This window comes from Amborella trichopoda, chromosome 9 (genome assembly GCF_054954075.1).
Source record: "Amborella trichopoda isolate Santa Cruz 75 chromosome 9, AtrichopodaSantaCruz75HAP2 v2.0, whole genome shotgun sequence".
Lineage (NCBI taxonomy): Eukaryota > Viridiplantae > Streptophyta > Magnoliopsida > Amborellales > Amborellaceae > Amborella > Amborella trichopoda.
In genome coordinates, this window is record NC_142344.1 from 16,768,769 (window position 1) to 16,785,407 (window position 16,639).

At 38.2% G+C, this 16,639-nt stretch overlaps 1 protein-coding gene across 23 annotated transcripts in view; it reads right to left on the bottom strand.

Annotated features, from left to right (window-relative positions):
* The window catches only part of LOC18424516 (Polynucleotidyl transferase, ribonuclease H-like superfamily protein), a 59,453-nt gene extending 47,573 nt beyond the window's left edge, over window positions 1-11,880 (bottom strand). For 16 of the 23 annotated variants that reach the window (XR_016041765.1, XR_016041764.1, XR_016041771.1 and 13 more), the window contains exons 1-2: window positions 11,683-11,873; window positions 10,931-11,112 (exon numbers count right to left, since the gene is read on the bottom strand). Coding sequence is in view for 10 of the 23 variants with exons in the window: in XM_088848514.1 (XP_088704640.1) it covers window positions 10,931-11,045 (115 nt within the window). In the remaining 13 variants the exon portion in view is untranslated. Of the gene's footprint in view, window positions 1-10,930; window positions 11,113-11,427 lie in introns of all 23 variants that reach the window. The other 7 variants (XR_016041773.1, XR_016041772.1, XM_088848516.1 and 4 more) reach the window with 3 other exon arrangements.
* Window positions 11,881-16,639: the final 4,759 nt, after the last annotated feature.

Genomic DNA, 16,639 nt, shown 5'->3' on the forward strand with positions numbered 1-16,639 from the left:
AAGGTTTATGACATTTTCATGTCAACCAGGTTTTCGAGTGGGTTTAGTTTTTGCTTTCATATGTTTGGGCCACTTGTGAAAGTGCTTCACCTTGTTGATAGCAAAAGGGAACGGGCAATGGGACATATTTTCAAAGCAATGGAGGTTGCCAAAGAAGAAATCAAGTATAACTTCAAGTAAAATGACAAAAGATATGGCCCCATCTTGAAAATTGTTTATGGCAAATGGGATCCGCATTTGGAGAGACCCATACACTTAGCAGGGTATTTCCCAATCCTATTTCTTTACATATCCTGAGATAGAGAGAAGGGATTCTATCATGGTCGCATTCAATGAGAATGTAAGGCTCCACCCCGACTCAAATGTCCAAAATAAAGTGTCCATGGAACTTGACTTATACCGTTATTCAATGGCGACACTTGGGACGGACATTGCAGTCAGGCAAAGGACAAAGATATACCCATGTAAGTTGAAGATATATTTATCATTTCAATTTGCTAAGTTCTAAATTACATAGATATATGTACTCTAATTTTTATTGTTAAATGTATTATAGCCTCTTGGTGGGCCAACCATGCACAAGCTGGCCCCAACTTGCAAAAGATGGCACAACAGATATTGAACTTGACTTGTACATCGTCCAGCTGCGAGCACAAGTTCAGCACCTTCGAGATGGTGAATATTTTATTTACCCTCAGCCTCATTCCCTATCAATTTACAACAATAATTTTATCGATACTTTTTTATAAAGTAAAGAATTGTAATATGGAAATGGTATACTATGAAATAAGTACATACAAAGAAGATAAATAGACTCGAACAGATGAGACTAAACGACCTTATTTTCATTCAATACAATCAAAGGCTGAAGAAGCGCCATCTAGACAGGTTTCAAATTGAAGATCCCATACTTGTGAAAGATTTAGATCCAACAAGCGAGTGGTTGGTCGAACCCAATGCCGAGGATGAGCCTGTATACAAGAGAGATCTTGACATGGACCCAACTGGAAGAGGCGGCTGGTTTGGCATCGAGCCATGTGAGAGCTACTAGATCCCAAACAAAGAGGAAGGCGAAGGAAGTGGCCCAGGAAAAGGGAAAGGAGAAGGGAAGAAGAAGGCACAGAAGAGGAGGAGGATGACGATCTTGGAGGAAGAGGAGGATGTAGAGAAACAAGGGAAAAGGTTTTTATGTGGAGGAGAAGGATGACTCTAATGACGATGGCTTGGCATCATCATCAAATTTAGGTGGACTGTATGCCGGACGTCAACCTCCTGTTGCTAGTGATGATGAAACTCAAGCTCATAATTGAGTTCATCATATTTGTGGGGTGAAGGAGAATTTTTGTAGTTTATGGCCTTTGTTAGTCGGATGTGACTTTTTTCTAATGACTTTTGAAACTTTTGTGACTTGTGAGTGACTTGTGATTTGCGAGATTTAAAGGACATCTCGAATTGATTTTATCTTTTAACGTTGCTTTTAACTTATAATTATTTCATTTACAGTCTAAAGTCGTAAATGTTACGGTCTAAAGTCGTAAATGTTTATGTCTGATCTGTGCTTTTGGCATCTTTTATTTTAGAGAGAGAGAGAGAAAGAAGAGCGTGCATCCAAGGCGTCAAATAGGATTCAAACCCAAGACCTTTACGCCTTTGAACCACACGCCACCATAACAAAATATTATAGACAAAACTTGCATATTAAATTAAAAAACATACATTTTTATATACAATAAAATGGGGGGAAGTGTGGGGGATCCAACTTTTAAAAAAAACACTAGCCACCTTTGGGTCTGGGCGCCCGCCTAGGCAACCTAGAGCCCTCACCGCCTAGGTGGGCCGCCTACGCCTTCTTGAACATTGATGTGATGATATTAAGACTAGACTGGATGAGGTGGACCTGGAACCGAGGTTCCCACAAATCAAACTAGGGGTCCAAATTGGAATATATCCAATTCAGGACCCAGACTGGCCAGGTCAACCAATCCAAACCAAACTGGCTGGTCTCAACTGCTACAATAATTCCAGAAATTTTAATTTTTTAATGTTGCAGTCATTTTTACCTGTTTTGGATGGATTTTTTGTCCTTTTGCCCAGTCATAAGGAGGCTTCAGTCGAAACCAGCATTCTGTTGAACTTATTAAGAGAGAGAGTTTGCCAATTTTTGCTTGCCCCTCACTCTACCAGAAGCCCTCCATCTCAAGGCCATTTCCATTGACCTTAGGGACATTACCAGCTACATATTCAAGACACCTTCAGCCTCTTAAGCAAGTATAATTCATTAATTTTTGCTTCGTTTGACTTAGATTTTAAAAAATTTAGAAAACCAATAGGGAGGTTTTGGGAAAGAGGAAACTTTTGTAAAACATTGTAATGGGTTATTTTTAGGAATGTAATAGTGGGTTTATTGTAGTCATTATCTTGGTTTCTTGAGTTGAATTTGTAGAGTTTTGGTGGATTTTGTTTATTATTATGATATGGATAATTGGTACTTTGGTTTTTATATGTTCATTAATCTTTTGTTGTTCAATTGAACTATAGAAGTTGCAGTTCTTTTGGTTTTCTTGTTTTAGTTATTGGAGGTTTTGGCTGGATTCAGACACTTTGTGCCCATTAAGATATGAATGATGGACAGTTTCTGTGTTCATTCTTTTTTTTTGTTATTTTATGGAAAAAATGCATGCTACAGTGGGTTTATTTAGTGCATGTTTGAGTATTCTTGTTGAATAGATGCTTTGGAGCAGGTTTTAGCTTACTGGAAAGGAAAAGTAAGGGCCTTTTTTAATACTTTTATTATGCATTTATCCTATAAGTCTAATTTATATTCCGAAATTACTATATGTAGTACAAAATAAATGTTTGCAATGGATGTGTGTGTTTTTTTTATGTAAGAATGTTGCATTTGCATATGGTTGTGATTTCCTTGTCAGAGAGTAGCTAATTAGCAGTAGTGGTGGTTTAAGAATTTAATGACTGGTGGTTTGCATGGGCCTAGTTGGAGGTGGATTTGGTGTAGGAGATTGGATGGTGAATAAGGAGGTTTAAAATGCCTTCATCAGGGTCTAACAAATTGAAATCAGACACATGAAGGGGGCATGTAAGTAGAGCTCCAAATAGGGAAAAGTAATAAAATATTTGTCTGTCTATACATTGCAAAAAATAAATAAATAAACAAAGATAGGAGGTGGTCAAGGAGCATCTGACTCACACACCTAGCAATGTGAGCAATTGCCCTAAAGTGTCTGCCAATGTCATGTACGAATTGGAAGAGAGCATTGAGAATCATGATAGTGAGAAGACAAAATGGCAAGTAATTGCCAATGAGATTGGGAATCCAAAGACATTTGATTTTGATAGAAGAGGAGCACCCGTCTACACCCAACCAAAGAGTGGAAAAGAACACGCTACTAGTACTATTGGTATGCCTAGGAAGCAGGATTGGATAAGTTATTATTTCTCGCCAAGGACAACTACTGGCTACTAGTAGAAAGAGCAGAAATGTGTGACATGATGAATGTATAATATTGCCAGGCCTTATAACGCACTCGATTCCTTCTATTTTCAGCCTATGTTGGATGCAGTGCCCCTCAAGCTTCTATTGTTCTCCATATTTCTCAATTTTTTTGTATTTTTATGTTATATTTTATTACTTTTAATAGTTGACTGATCTGATTGGTGAACGGCACAGTTCGACCAGTCCAACCAAACAAGTGCATGCACCAGTTCGATGCCCAATAACAAAGGCTTGAAGTCATGTCAACTTATGAAAGCCCTTCTGACAGGCAATTCATTTTATGAGACCCATGTCCCTAATTTTTCTAAGCTTAATCATTTCTTTTGCTCAATAATTTCGATTTGAAAGACGGGATTGAAAGACGGGACTTCTCAAAATCTTTTACAACATAAGTCATGGTAGATAGAACCAGTTTCTCACTGATAACTATTGAATGGCCTTCCCATATTAACTAAATAGTTTAATGAAATCTAATGGCGTGGCATCCAAGATACCAAGAAAAGGTGTGTCCAAGAAAGCCAGCAATGGGTGTGTCACGCATGGGTCGCACACGATTTTTTTGTTGGGTAAGTCAGTGGGGATTTGGGCCCCTACCCATTTTTCATTAATAAGTAAGAATGGTACAAAAGGATAAAGAGTTCATGGTACAGTTCTTTCATGAGAAGTCCTGGCCATATCAGAAGAAATTACATGAGAAATAAAATCAGGTGGCCGGGCACGCCAAACCGTGGCCTCAGAGTGACTTGTAGCACTCTTGGCCAAGTGATCAGCCACCGAATTGGCCTCTCAGTAGACATGCTTAATACTCCAGGGGTAGCCATCCAGGTGGTAAAGGCAGTTTGTTGTCATAATACGGAGATTCCAGGGGAGCTTATGGCGGTCGTGAAGGGAATGCACTAGAATCTGCGAACCATTCTCAATGAGCATTGGAAAGCAATGCAGCTCAATAGGCTTAATGCCCCTTTCAAGGGCTGAAAATTGAGCAACATTGTTGGATGTGTGCCTTAGAGGAACAGCAGAAGCAGCACAAAACCCTACCATATTGTTTTTGACAATTCGTCCACAACTAGCTGGTCCAGGGTTGCCAAGGGATGAGCCATCAATGTTTAGTTTATAGAGACCTATTGGAGGTGGAGACCATGAGACCAAAATCAAAGTTTTATGATGCATTGGGTGCCACTGGTTTTTGAGGTTATCAACTATAGGCTTCTCTAATAGGTGGAAAGTCCATCCTTTTCACCTTTGTTAAGCCCGCAACAATAGAAATGATCCAGTGCAATAGTTGTTCTCTTTTGAGTCTCTTTCCTTCAAAAATACACAAATTCCTCTCAGTCCACAAGAGCCAAATGGTTGTGGAGAATAAAGAGATCCAAACATTGCGAAATCCTGCTGATTGGAACCGGAATTTGACCCACCTCTCAAATATTGAGGGTATCAACGGGCCTATAGCGAAACTTTTGCCACATCATCACATAATAGACCGCCAGAGAACCTGCAAGAAAGTACATAACAAAATAATATGATTAACAGAATCACTTTCATTCAGGTACAAGGGGCAACGGTGTGCTAGATCGATCCCTCTGAACTGTAGTAGTTCAGATATAAGGAGGCGAAGATGAAGGGCAATCCAAGTGAACCATTTGGCTCGAGGATGAGCCTGAGAAACCCATAAATTTTTTAGGATCTCTCTAATGGGAGCCTTGTCTCTAATATAGTTCCAAGAGCTCTTAATAGAAAAAAATCCATCCGAGGAGTGAATCCATAAAAGGAAATCATCAAAAGGTCGAAGAGGGACAAACTATGAAAGACTTCACCGCTTGCCAAGCTCGAAAGAAAGGCCCAATAGTAGTTCTTCGCAGAGAGTAGGGTCCACTGGTGAGGTCAAGTAGACACCATTGTTGAGGATTATCAGAGAGAAAATCAGTCAGACTAGACTTTGCAGGTAGAGCCAAGTCCTTATGTATATTATGTCCAAACTCATCCCAGAGAGAAACCTCTGAAAGCCATGGATCTGCCCAAAATTGGATGGAAATACCATTACCCACAACCCACTTAACATTGCACCTGAGTTCTTTAAACCAAAAGAGATGCCCTTCCATGCATGAGACGAATTCTTGGTCTTAGAGAGCCATATGGAAGAGTTTCTAAAATACCTACGTTGGAAAAATCTAGAAATAAGAGATGAGGGGTTTGCAACTAGCCTCCATGCAAGCTTCATCATGCCAGCCAGGTTCACATCCTATAGATGTCTAATACCAAGACCGCCCTCCTCAAAGGAAGACATATAGTCTCCCAATTTAGAAGATGTAGTTCCTTCAAATCATAACTACCTGCCCAAAGAAAGTTCCGCTGACATCTCTCTAGAATATTACACGTTCGAACTAAGGAATCATAGAATCCACTAGATTGAGGAAGCACTTAAGACCGACTTAATCAACTGAAGTCTACTTGCAAAAGATAATGTTAAAGCTCGCCATCCAATCGTAGCAACTGTCTTCCCCACTAAAGCCTGACAATGGGAGTGTTTTAAAGCGCCATGAACGAAAGGCAACCCAAGATATTTCCTGGCAGACCCCCTTCCCCAAAATGAAGAATATCCACAATTTCTGATTTAAGTCCATCACCACAACCAAAGAATAGAATTTTGGTTTTCATAGTGTTGAGTTTTTGGCCTGTGGGCCCACATAAAGAATACAGGATGTTACTTACCGCAATTGCATCCTTAGGGGATGCCTCACAGAAAATTAAGACATCATCTGCGTATAGTAGTTGGGAAACCCCATAGTTCGAGCCAGAGGGAAAAGCTGACAGTAGGGAGCCATTTTTAAAGGCCTCCTCCAGCAGCCTACTTAGAAAATCCATAACAATTAAGAATAAATAAGGAGATAAAGGATAACCGTGTCGCAGCCCCTGCTTGCTTCTAAAGTAACCTTTAGGCGAGCCATTAACTGATATGGAAAAGCTAGGCGTACTAACACAATGCTTCACCCAGGTTATAAACTTATTAGGAAACCCCAAAGTTGCAAACCGCTTCAACACAAAGTCCCAGGACACCCTATTGCAGGCACTGCTGAAATCTAATTGGAGGCACATTTTAGGTCTGTTAGCTGGTTTGTGGCACGTTGAAATAATTTCATTAGCCATCAATACATTATTAGTGATGAGTCTACCCTTCAAAAATGCCGCTTAATAGGGCATAATAAGAGCATCCAAGACTGTACGCAGTTTGCTAGCCACAATCTTGCTCATGATTTTGTAAATAACATTACATAAACCAATGGGCCAAAAGTCCTTCATGGTACGAGGTGACTTATTCTTTGGAATTAAACAAATAAAAGTAGAATTAACCTCCCTTAAGAACTTACATTTGTTAAAGAAATCCCCGAGTGCTGCAAAAAGATCCTGGGAAATAATATCCCAACTAAATTTATAGAACTCAACCCCAAAAGCATATGGACCAGGCGTAGTTTCGCTCTTCATACTCCATATACATTCCCTAATTTCTCCATCAAGATCTCTCTAGATAAATCTTCCCTTTGCTGATTGGAAAGTAACCCCTCTGTTAAGAAATCGGAAGATAATGGTACGTCGTGTGGTGGAACTTGGTCTACTGGTGCAAGGAGTTCTTGAAAAAAGGACAATATATGGGATTCTACCTCGGGATAACAAGAAATAGCATTTCACGATGCATCATTAAGCAAGAAAGTCCTATCACTTCGACGCCTCACCAAAGTAGACATATGAAAAAACCTGGTATTACAATAAACTTCTTTGAGCCAGACTTCTCTTGATTTTTGAAGCTTTCCTCTATAGAGGGCTGGAAGTTTGAGAGGATGGATGTGCCCACTGGAGGTTCTAGGAAGAGAGGAAGGGAACCTTGCAACTCTTATTAGATTTTTCTATTTTGATTTCATTAGTTAGTTAAGTTTCTTTGCTTTTTAGGAGTTCTCTCTATCCTAGTTGGAATAGGGTGTTACTTTGCTACCTTTTCTTTTGTATCTTTCGTAAATGTAGAGGGAATCCTACTTAGTAAATTTTTCCCAATTTATAATCTGAAAAGGTAAAAATTACACAGAAAAAATAAAAAAAGTCTCAGGAGATGATAAGAGGCCAACACAAGAGACTGAATGATTGATTGTCCAGTGCCACAACGAATGCATGATGGCCACCGCAATTGTTGTCAATGTCAAGTAGCATAAGATCATAATTAAAGTTGTACATTACCACAAATCAAAGATCTCCTCAAAGTTGCAAAGGAAACCGTGACTCTGTATAAACCCAAGTGATAACAATGGAACATTCCCCTTCAACAATTAATAGCCCCATCCCTTTTGATAGGTGCCTTTAAGGCCCATGATGTGTTGGTTTGGCCTCTACAAACTAGAAATAACATAAAAGAACTGCTCTATAACAGATCTCAGAGTCGGACACCTACCTTAGCCAGGTGTACCAATAGAGGATGCAAAAGCCACCAATATCCACTCTTCCATGAGGCTCCCCTAACCTTTAAGTTCAGGTCTACACATTGCCCACAATGGACCTGTCTAATATCCATTCTTAAAAATTGTAAATGCAGTAGTACTACCCCAAAAGATGCACAAATTGTGCTAAATCCATATATTGCATTATGTCAAAAGAATGGATGCCCACCATAATAATCTCCACTCTGGGAGGGTCCAAGTACGACTGCTAGCCTTGGCCGGACCAGGGTTGGTCCGTGCTCATTCCCTCAGCCTACTTAGGAAGCCTAAGCCAGGACAAAAGTCTGCAGCCCTGCCTAGCCCAACAGGGAATCCTAAACATAGGCAAGGTTTGGGCTGGGCCTGGCCCAGGCCTGCGAGCCCAAGGCTTTCCAAGGTGGTACATGGCCCGACCTAGAAGCCCATGGGCCAGTCCGGCACAATTAGCAACCTAAAGCCCAAACACCATCCAGGTAATAGATACCGAAGACAAGGTAACCCAACTGAAGCCAAATAGATCCATGATATAAGCCCAAACATAGTGAAATGCCGCAATGAACCAATCATTGATCCACAGCCTCTGAATCATCAATGTTATGCATCATGTGCTTCTCCAAGTGAGTATGGTATCCCCACAAACCAGCCATCCAAATGCAATGATTCTGGGTGGGCAGAAATATCACGAAACATCCGACAAGGGGCTGAAGATCAAGAATATCCTCTGAGCACTAAAAAAATTAATTATCAACAGAGCGCACCATGCAGCTCTTCAAAGTCCTTGTCCTTTTACCCACGACATTCAATGGAATGAGTACCTCTTCCACCTTGTTAATTATTGAGATCACTCTTGAACTGGGTGAACAAACAGACTCAACCTGTTGTTTTATCAAAACGGAAAACGGCTGAACTCACTTACCTCAAAGTCAACAGTAATCATGAAGACAATAGGGAAGGCAGCCCCGATAGCGTATCACAGCACAAAACATAATCCCAGAAACACACACTCTTCCATCCAACGACCATATCCTTGCACACTGATGGTGGTTTCCTAAGGAAGACTAGGAGTGATCAAGATTCAAACCCAAGCTAGAAGTGCATCATGAAAATTTATAAAAACATGGATTAGGGTCATGGACTTCTCAAGGTATTTGAAGAATAAAGCTTGCCTCTTCAATTGGTGGCGGATATCACCTTGAAGGACAATCCTCATTGGAGAAAGTGTTTGAAGAATTAGGGCCCATTTCTTCTCCTTCAAATCATGCCCTTGCTCATGCCATCTTTCTCTATCAATCAAGTGTAATGAACCTTCATGCTTTACCATGCATCAAGTTCAATAGCCATGACTCAGAAAGCCACCAGCCCTATTCAACCCATATCCTACAACCTTTCTTCCATCCAAGCCCAAGCCGCCACCACACTCCAACTTTAAACCATAGGCCACATCATCAAGCCATCAAACCCTAAACGATCACACACCAGTGTATCGTCAGAGCCATGCAATCTTATCAAGCCCTACTTACCCACTCCATCATCCAAACGCGAGCGACCTTTAATCCCATACTTCCCACATTATTCAATGCCAGAGACCCAAGCCAACAACCATCTTCCCTAAACCGAAGTTTCTTGCAAATCATTCTAAACAACCCTACATCGAAAAAGAAGGCGACCGCATTAATCAAACCCCTTCTAAATCACACTAGGCTCTTACAAACCCTAACACCACCTTTCCAACCAAACCCTTCCTTAACCAGAATGTCCTACATGCTGTCTACCCAACTTATCCCTCTTACAAACACACCTTCCATCAGAAAATCTAACCCTAACCTTAGCTTACCATCAAATCGAACAGAATGCATAAACTATTAACCTGATTATTCCTAAATGATAGCCTCAAACCAAAACTCTAGCCAGCAGGATCTTAGTGACGCTAAGGCAGGAACCATATTACTTGGTAAACATGAAAACTTCCTTTCCAACATATGCTTGAACCAATAGTTCAACTGACACCAGAAAACATTCTATCACACAAACAAAAAGAAAGAAAAGCCGACCTCCATGAAGTTTTCCAAAAAATAAATATTCCTTTTTGGATTCAACACAAGGTTCCTAACCACAAATTCATCCCTAACCCAATCCCCTAACAAATATCAGCAGATAAATGCAGCAGCTCAAAGCCATCTATTTGACTGCAAATATGGCCCATATCAAATTCAGGTGTTCAAAGCCAAATCAACCAGTTGGCAACTTTCAGAACCAATGGCTACCATGGCCTAGATAAATGTCAATTCATCACAAGCATAACATTATGTAGCATTGTGAAAATCCAAAAATAGACAGAGAATCCTAGATAAGGAGGGTTACATATACAAAAAGCTCATTTAATACTATATTTACAAAAGTTATACATTTTGTTGTAGTCCAATCAAGGATTACCTCACCAATGTTCCTTAACGATGAGCAGGCAGATTACTTTCTTTAGCACAAGCTGGGCATCTCCACACATCCAAAAGATACACAAGACATTATCTCATTTTAACAACAATTCAGTAGTTTCATAAAGCTATTCATGTATCTTGAGGCATATTAGGATAGTAACGTTTGAACGAGACATATCTACTGCCCTCCCCTATCATCAGAGACTTCTAATCATACATGAGATGAAAGCATATCTCATGTCATGCATTTCTCTGATTATTCTCTTTGTGTTACATCTTCTAGCATTGCACAAAAATATAACACCCCATGCGCGATATCTATGTAAACCTGTACTACCCAGAATGTATTGCACAATCACTCTTAGAAAAAATAAAAATAAAAATAAGAAAAGAGGACTATAGACAACAGTTCAATTTTTAATTGAACTTGATTACATCAAATAACTCGATCATTTTTTCTATTAGATAACAGCAATAGAATCGTGAACCTACTTATTGCAAGGTCATGAGACAGGCTCACAAACCTGAATCAACGGAACAATTGCCATCCTTTTGCCGAGGTTTATAGACTATTTCTTCTGTGTTATCTTCAACATCCAAATCAAGGAGAGCAAAAGCATTAGAGATATTTTTCATCATTGGGAAGGCAAGGCACCCAAATTGCAGAATGATTACACTCTCAAGTTTCTCAAAAGCTAAGTTCGACCTGGTGAATGCCAAAAACAACAGTAATCAACATTCTTATATACCTAGAAGACAAAGCATAACGCAATAAAATATTAAATACATCACGAAATAGCATAAAATATGAATTTCTACATCTGTCTATTTAACGCCTTAGTAGCAGATTTCCAAAACCCAGGCAATAACCACCATCCTAATTCAGAAGATCAAAATGAGAAACATAAAAATAAAAAAAATAAAAAAATAAAAAAAAAAGGGGGAAACATATGCAGATTCAAAGGAAGAGGCTAAAACCCAATTAAAGGGTGGAAAAACAGGATTCAGATGAAACCAGTACCCTAAGATCGATCATTTAAATTATCCCAAATTAAAATAAACGAGATTGTGAGTCATAGAACCAGAAACAGGAGAGCGATATAATGAGGTCTCATTGAGTAATCCAACTTAACTAACTCAAGATTCTCAGAACCTCAACCCCCTGAAAACTTTCGTAAACAATAAATGCAGGCGCCACCGTTCACTCCCAATAAAGCAGGAGACAGAAAATCTGCTGCACTGAGCTGTGTAAGAGAGCGAGAGAGAGAGAGATCACCTTGTCAGCACTCAGTAGTAGCAGGGGAATCAATACTAGGAAAGCGAGAAATTGTATTGCTTGGTACTTAAGAAAATTGAATTTGCTGATAGGAGGGGAGGGCTTTTCCACTCCTTTTCAGGGAAGTCTTTCCTCTTCTGATTTTGGAGGTAGATTTATCCAAAAGAGTCCTAGAACTCACATGTAGATATGCAGCCCCTTTTATTTGTATATTTTTTAGATGGAATCCGGACTTAACTTTTTAGATATTTAGAAAATAAAATCTAAAGGGTAAAAAGATTATTTTTAAAAAATGTAAAATTTAGATTTTATTCTTAAGAGGGACCACAAGGGATGAAAATGTAGAAATGTGTCCCCCACTCAAAGACCGCTTTTCATTTATCCAAAGTGAAAGGTAACCATGATTTACATGTTAAACAATGTTCTTCAGTTCTCAACGGCGTTTTATAACGGAGCGAATTTCAATCCAGGTTGTCGATTCATATGGGAATCAGTTGTGAGATGTTTGGCCCCCAACCTGGTTTCCACTAAAGCATGAGGTACCCACCTCATTAATCTCTGTTTTATTTATTTTTAATGTTTTTTAGGTTAGTACTTCGGATCGATCTAGTCCCAGAAAAGATCGGTGCTCTAGCAATCCGACATGAATTTGTGGGTGAAGGATCCCTCCCAACGATATGATACATCGATCCCAAAAAAGGTCGGTGCTCTAGTAATCCGACATGAATTTGTGGGTGAATGATCCCTCCCAACAATATGAGTTTTAAGACTGCATATCATTTCTATCATCTATCTCAAGACCGGATGCTTAATTGTGTGTGTAAGATTTTATGATTTCTCGACTATAAAAAAAAAGTATGGGTGTGATTTATAAAAGGTGACAAATTTACTTATAGAAGTAAGCTTGCAATGTTCTACACTATCTATTTTAGTTGGATAGTTTAGTTGAATGATGTATATTTGCCTTGTCTTTTAAAACAACATTAAAAGAGAGCATATATTTTGATATATTATCAAAAATATATATCATCCAAATAAGGTGAACGGTATCGATTGGTATAATTATACTTGTATAAGTAAGGTTGCAACCTTGTATAAACTTTTTCTTAATATTTAAATATACTCCCTCTAATGAAGTATTCACTTAACCAACTCGAGTATTCATTCAACGTTCATTGTTCTTTCTTTGTGATACAAAACTATATCGAGCAACGGCATTTTTTGTTATTTGGAATGATAAAATAGATATTTTTATGATAAATTCATAGTATTATATTAGTGGTTGGAAAATAGTTAATACTTGAAAAAATATACAAAAGACTATTTACTTTTAGTATAAGGAGGTCACAATCACTTTTGTCCATCAAATTTTAAATTGGGTATTTATAAGTGTGTCATTAACTAAAAGTTCAAAATAAACTATCGAACTTCATGATACCCTAAGCTACCAAATTTGATATCTAATGGCTATGAGTAATTGTGACCTCCTTATAATGATGATAAATGTCTCATAGTATACAATATCTGAATACTCTGTGTAGGTGATGTTACACTCCATCAGGATAATGTCACATTTCATGTGGGTGATATCACTTCCCACCATAGTTTATTAATATCTTTCTTTCATTTAAAAGTTTATATTTTACCCTTGATTAATTGCTTAAAATACCCTTAAGCCAAAAAAGTTGTTACATGTGGCGTGAGGGTACAAATGTTAAACAATAATGAGTACATTAAAGAAATACTCTATGAGAAAGTTAAAATCACCCTCAACAATCAGAAGTAAATCCAACAACTTATCATAATTCTAAAATTTCTAGAGCACACTATCCCAATACACTATAGAACACACTTAGCCATAGTCCACACTCAAACCATAGTCCAGCCCTAAAATATTCCTAGAATATGCCTTAGATCCCAACCCCCCATTTTAGAAAACCAAACTCCCATAAATCCCAAAATTTAGGAAACCTAAATATTCAAAAACATCAATAGAAATCATGAATATCCCATTTTAGAACCCCAGTATTCCAAAACACCCCAGATAAACAAGTTAATATTGCATAATCCCCAGTTAGGAAGTTTCTATAACCTGAGAAGGAGTAAGTATGCATAGGGACCCTCTAGAGACCTCCTAATTCAATCAAACCACCACCGTTAGACTCAACTCGACGTTCTGATATAAACTGTTAAGATTTAGAATCAAGATGGAGTTGTGCCGCAATATGTGGCACGAATAGTAGAAGGCTTGTGCTAGGAAATGTTGTCAGAATACGTGGCTCCTCCATACCAATCCAACCCCCTCCTTCCTGTTTTGAGGTATAATTTGCTTATAAAAGTCATTATGCTAATTTTTAGCATCCAGAGACCCGAACCTTAGCTTTAAGCCATTCAAACCCTAGCTCTAGGAACTTAATCCAACTAATTTTATAGAGTAAAGTCAACCTATTTCAGCGATCAAAGGCCTTATATGTAAAATTCCTAGGCATCTTTCTCTAATTTTAGAGACTAAAATCAACCTATTTCAGCAATCAAAAGCCTTATATGTGAAATTCCTAGGCATCTTTCTCTTTTCTTGGTGGATACTTTCATTCAATCAGGATCGTCAACTTGAAAATCGAGGAGGAAGAACTCATATTTGCCATCTGATCTCAGTCAAACTATGGGTGCTAGGCCGGAGGACCCTACTTCTAAGTTCTTTCTTTCCCCTTTTATTTATTTATTTATTTATTTATTCTTTATTATTTCTTTCGTTATTCAATTTTAGTTCAGTAGATATGTTCTTCCTAATTCCTTCATTCCACTCTTTACCTTTACTGTTATTCATTGATATTTTCTTTGTTAATATTTTCATTCAGTTTGTTTCATCTTTATTCATTCTTTTCCATGCATCTCTATTTTTCTTTATTTTATATAGTATTTCAACTTTTCCTGCTCTTTTTAGATCTGCTCTATTTCTTTTTCTTTGTTTATATTTGTTTCAGATTTTTAGATCTGCTCTATTTGTTTTTCTTTGTTTATATTTGTTTCAGATTTCACAACGCTTAAACTGACTCGGCGGCAAATTTACAAATAATAGGCCTTTTAAGGTTGATTTATCTGCAATCTAAATTCGACGGCACACACCTCTATCAACTCATTTAAACAACTAAGTTTGCACATGATCTCAAACAAATCAGACTTCTCTTAGTCTGGTCGGTCTTAGATTCGCATGTAGACAATAACATTTGATGAGACAAGGTTTTATTTTAAGGACTATTATTCCCCAACTCATATAATAATTCCATGCCAAATGAAGTGCTTTGTGTCTGCTCCAATATCCTCTCAGTTGGAGGGAGAAGCTCACTCACAAGTCCGATTTCTTTGGAGTTACAAAACAACTATCTCAGCATCATCACCTTTATCAATCACTTTTGCACTCTAACGTGTATGATCTACAACCTTCCTCTTCAATGGAGCACTCACCAAAACCTCATTCTTCTCCTCTCTCAAACTTTGATGCATCTCCCACAACATCACCCAACCTACCTGAAGCATTCTCCGAAGGGCCACCTATGCCACAATGTAGCTCTTCTCACCCCACATGTCCTCTTAAACACATGTTAGAGTATCATGTCAATTCTAAAGCTACTTCCACTCCAAACATCACTTTGCATAGTACAAAATCCAAGTACCCTATTGAAAGGTTTACTTCATGTTGTGAGTTATCTTCTGACCACAAAGCTTTGCAATGCAAGTCTTCCAAATCTAAGAACCAACCACTTATGAAGATACTGCCTCAGATACTGGTTGGCTAGCTTCAAGGAAAGAAGAAATCGATGCACTGAAGAAGAATGATACATGGGTCATTGCCACATGGGAAGAACATTGTGGGCTTAAAATGGGTGTATAAAGTCAAGGTCATGTCAAATAGTTCAATCGCCAAGCAAAAGTCAAGACTGGTAGCCAAGGGGTTTAGTAAAAAATATAGCATTGACTATGATGAAACATTAACCCCTAGTTTCTAAGGCACCCACTATTTGCTCTCTTAGTTATGACTTCTAAGCTCAATTGGAATCTTCACTAACTTAAGGTGAAGCATGCATTTCTACATGGTGACCTGAAAGATGAAGTGTGCATGCAACAACCCTAAGGCTTTGAAGATCCCTTATATCCATATTATGTTTGTAAACTAAAGAAGCTATTAATGATCTCAAGCAAGCTCCTCATGCATGGTTTGATAAATTTAGCTCTTCATTCAACAACATTGGTTTCTAAAGGAGCAAAGTTGACTATTTTTATTTTTAAAGGAATCAACCTTGAGGTACCATTATTTTCTTAATCTATGTGAATGACATTATTATAACTAGGAATGATATGAAGGGTATTGAGTATCATTAGAAAAAGATGAATATGAGCTTTGAATATCTCACATTTACACGCTTTGATATTGCTTATGCAGTGAACTCATCATGTCAATTCATGCAAACCCATCGCCAACCTTATCAAGAAGTTGCAAAGAGAATTTTAAGATACTTAAAAGGGAGTATACATGATGGTTTGCTCCATACTTCCTCTAGTATAAACTGATGTTGATTGGGCGAGTGGCTAATGATTGCTACTCCATTAATGGTATCGTATATTCTTGGGTAAGAGTCTGATATCTTGGGATAGCAAGAAGCAAACATCATTATCGAAATCAACTGTAGACTCGGAATATAAAGCAATGAGAAGTAGCAGCTGAAATTATTTGACTTCTTAGGGAAATTCTCTCTACAAGTAAGACAATCATTATGGCTTGTGATAATCGAAGGGCAATGCGACTAGTTATGAAGCCTATCTTTCATGCTTGCTCTAAACATATAGAAGTTGATTATCACTTTATTAGAGAAAATGTTGTATAAGATGACACTTGCAAAGTATTTGGCCCCTCATCCAATCAGATTGTAGACATTTTCACAAAGGCATTACTAGACAA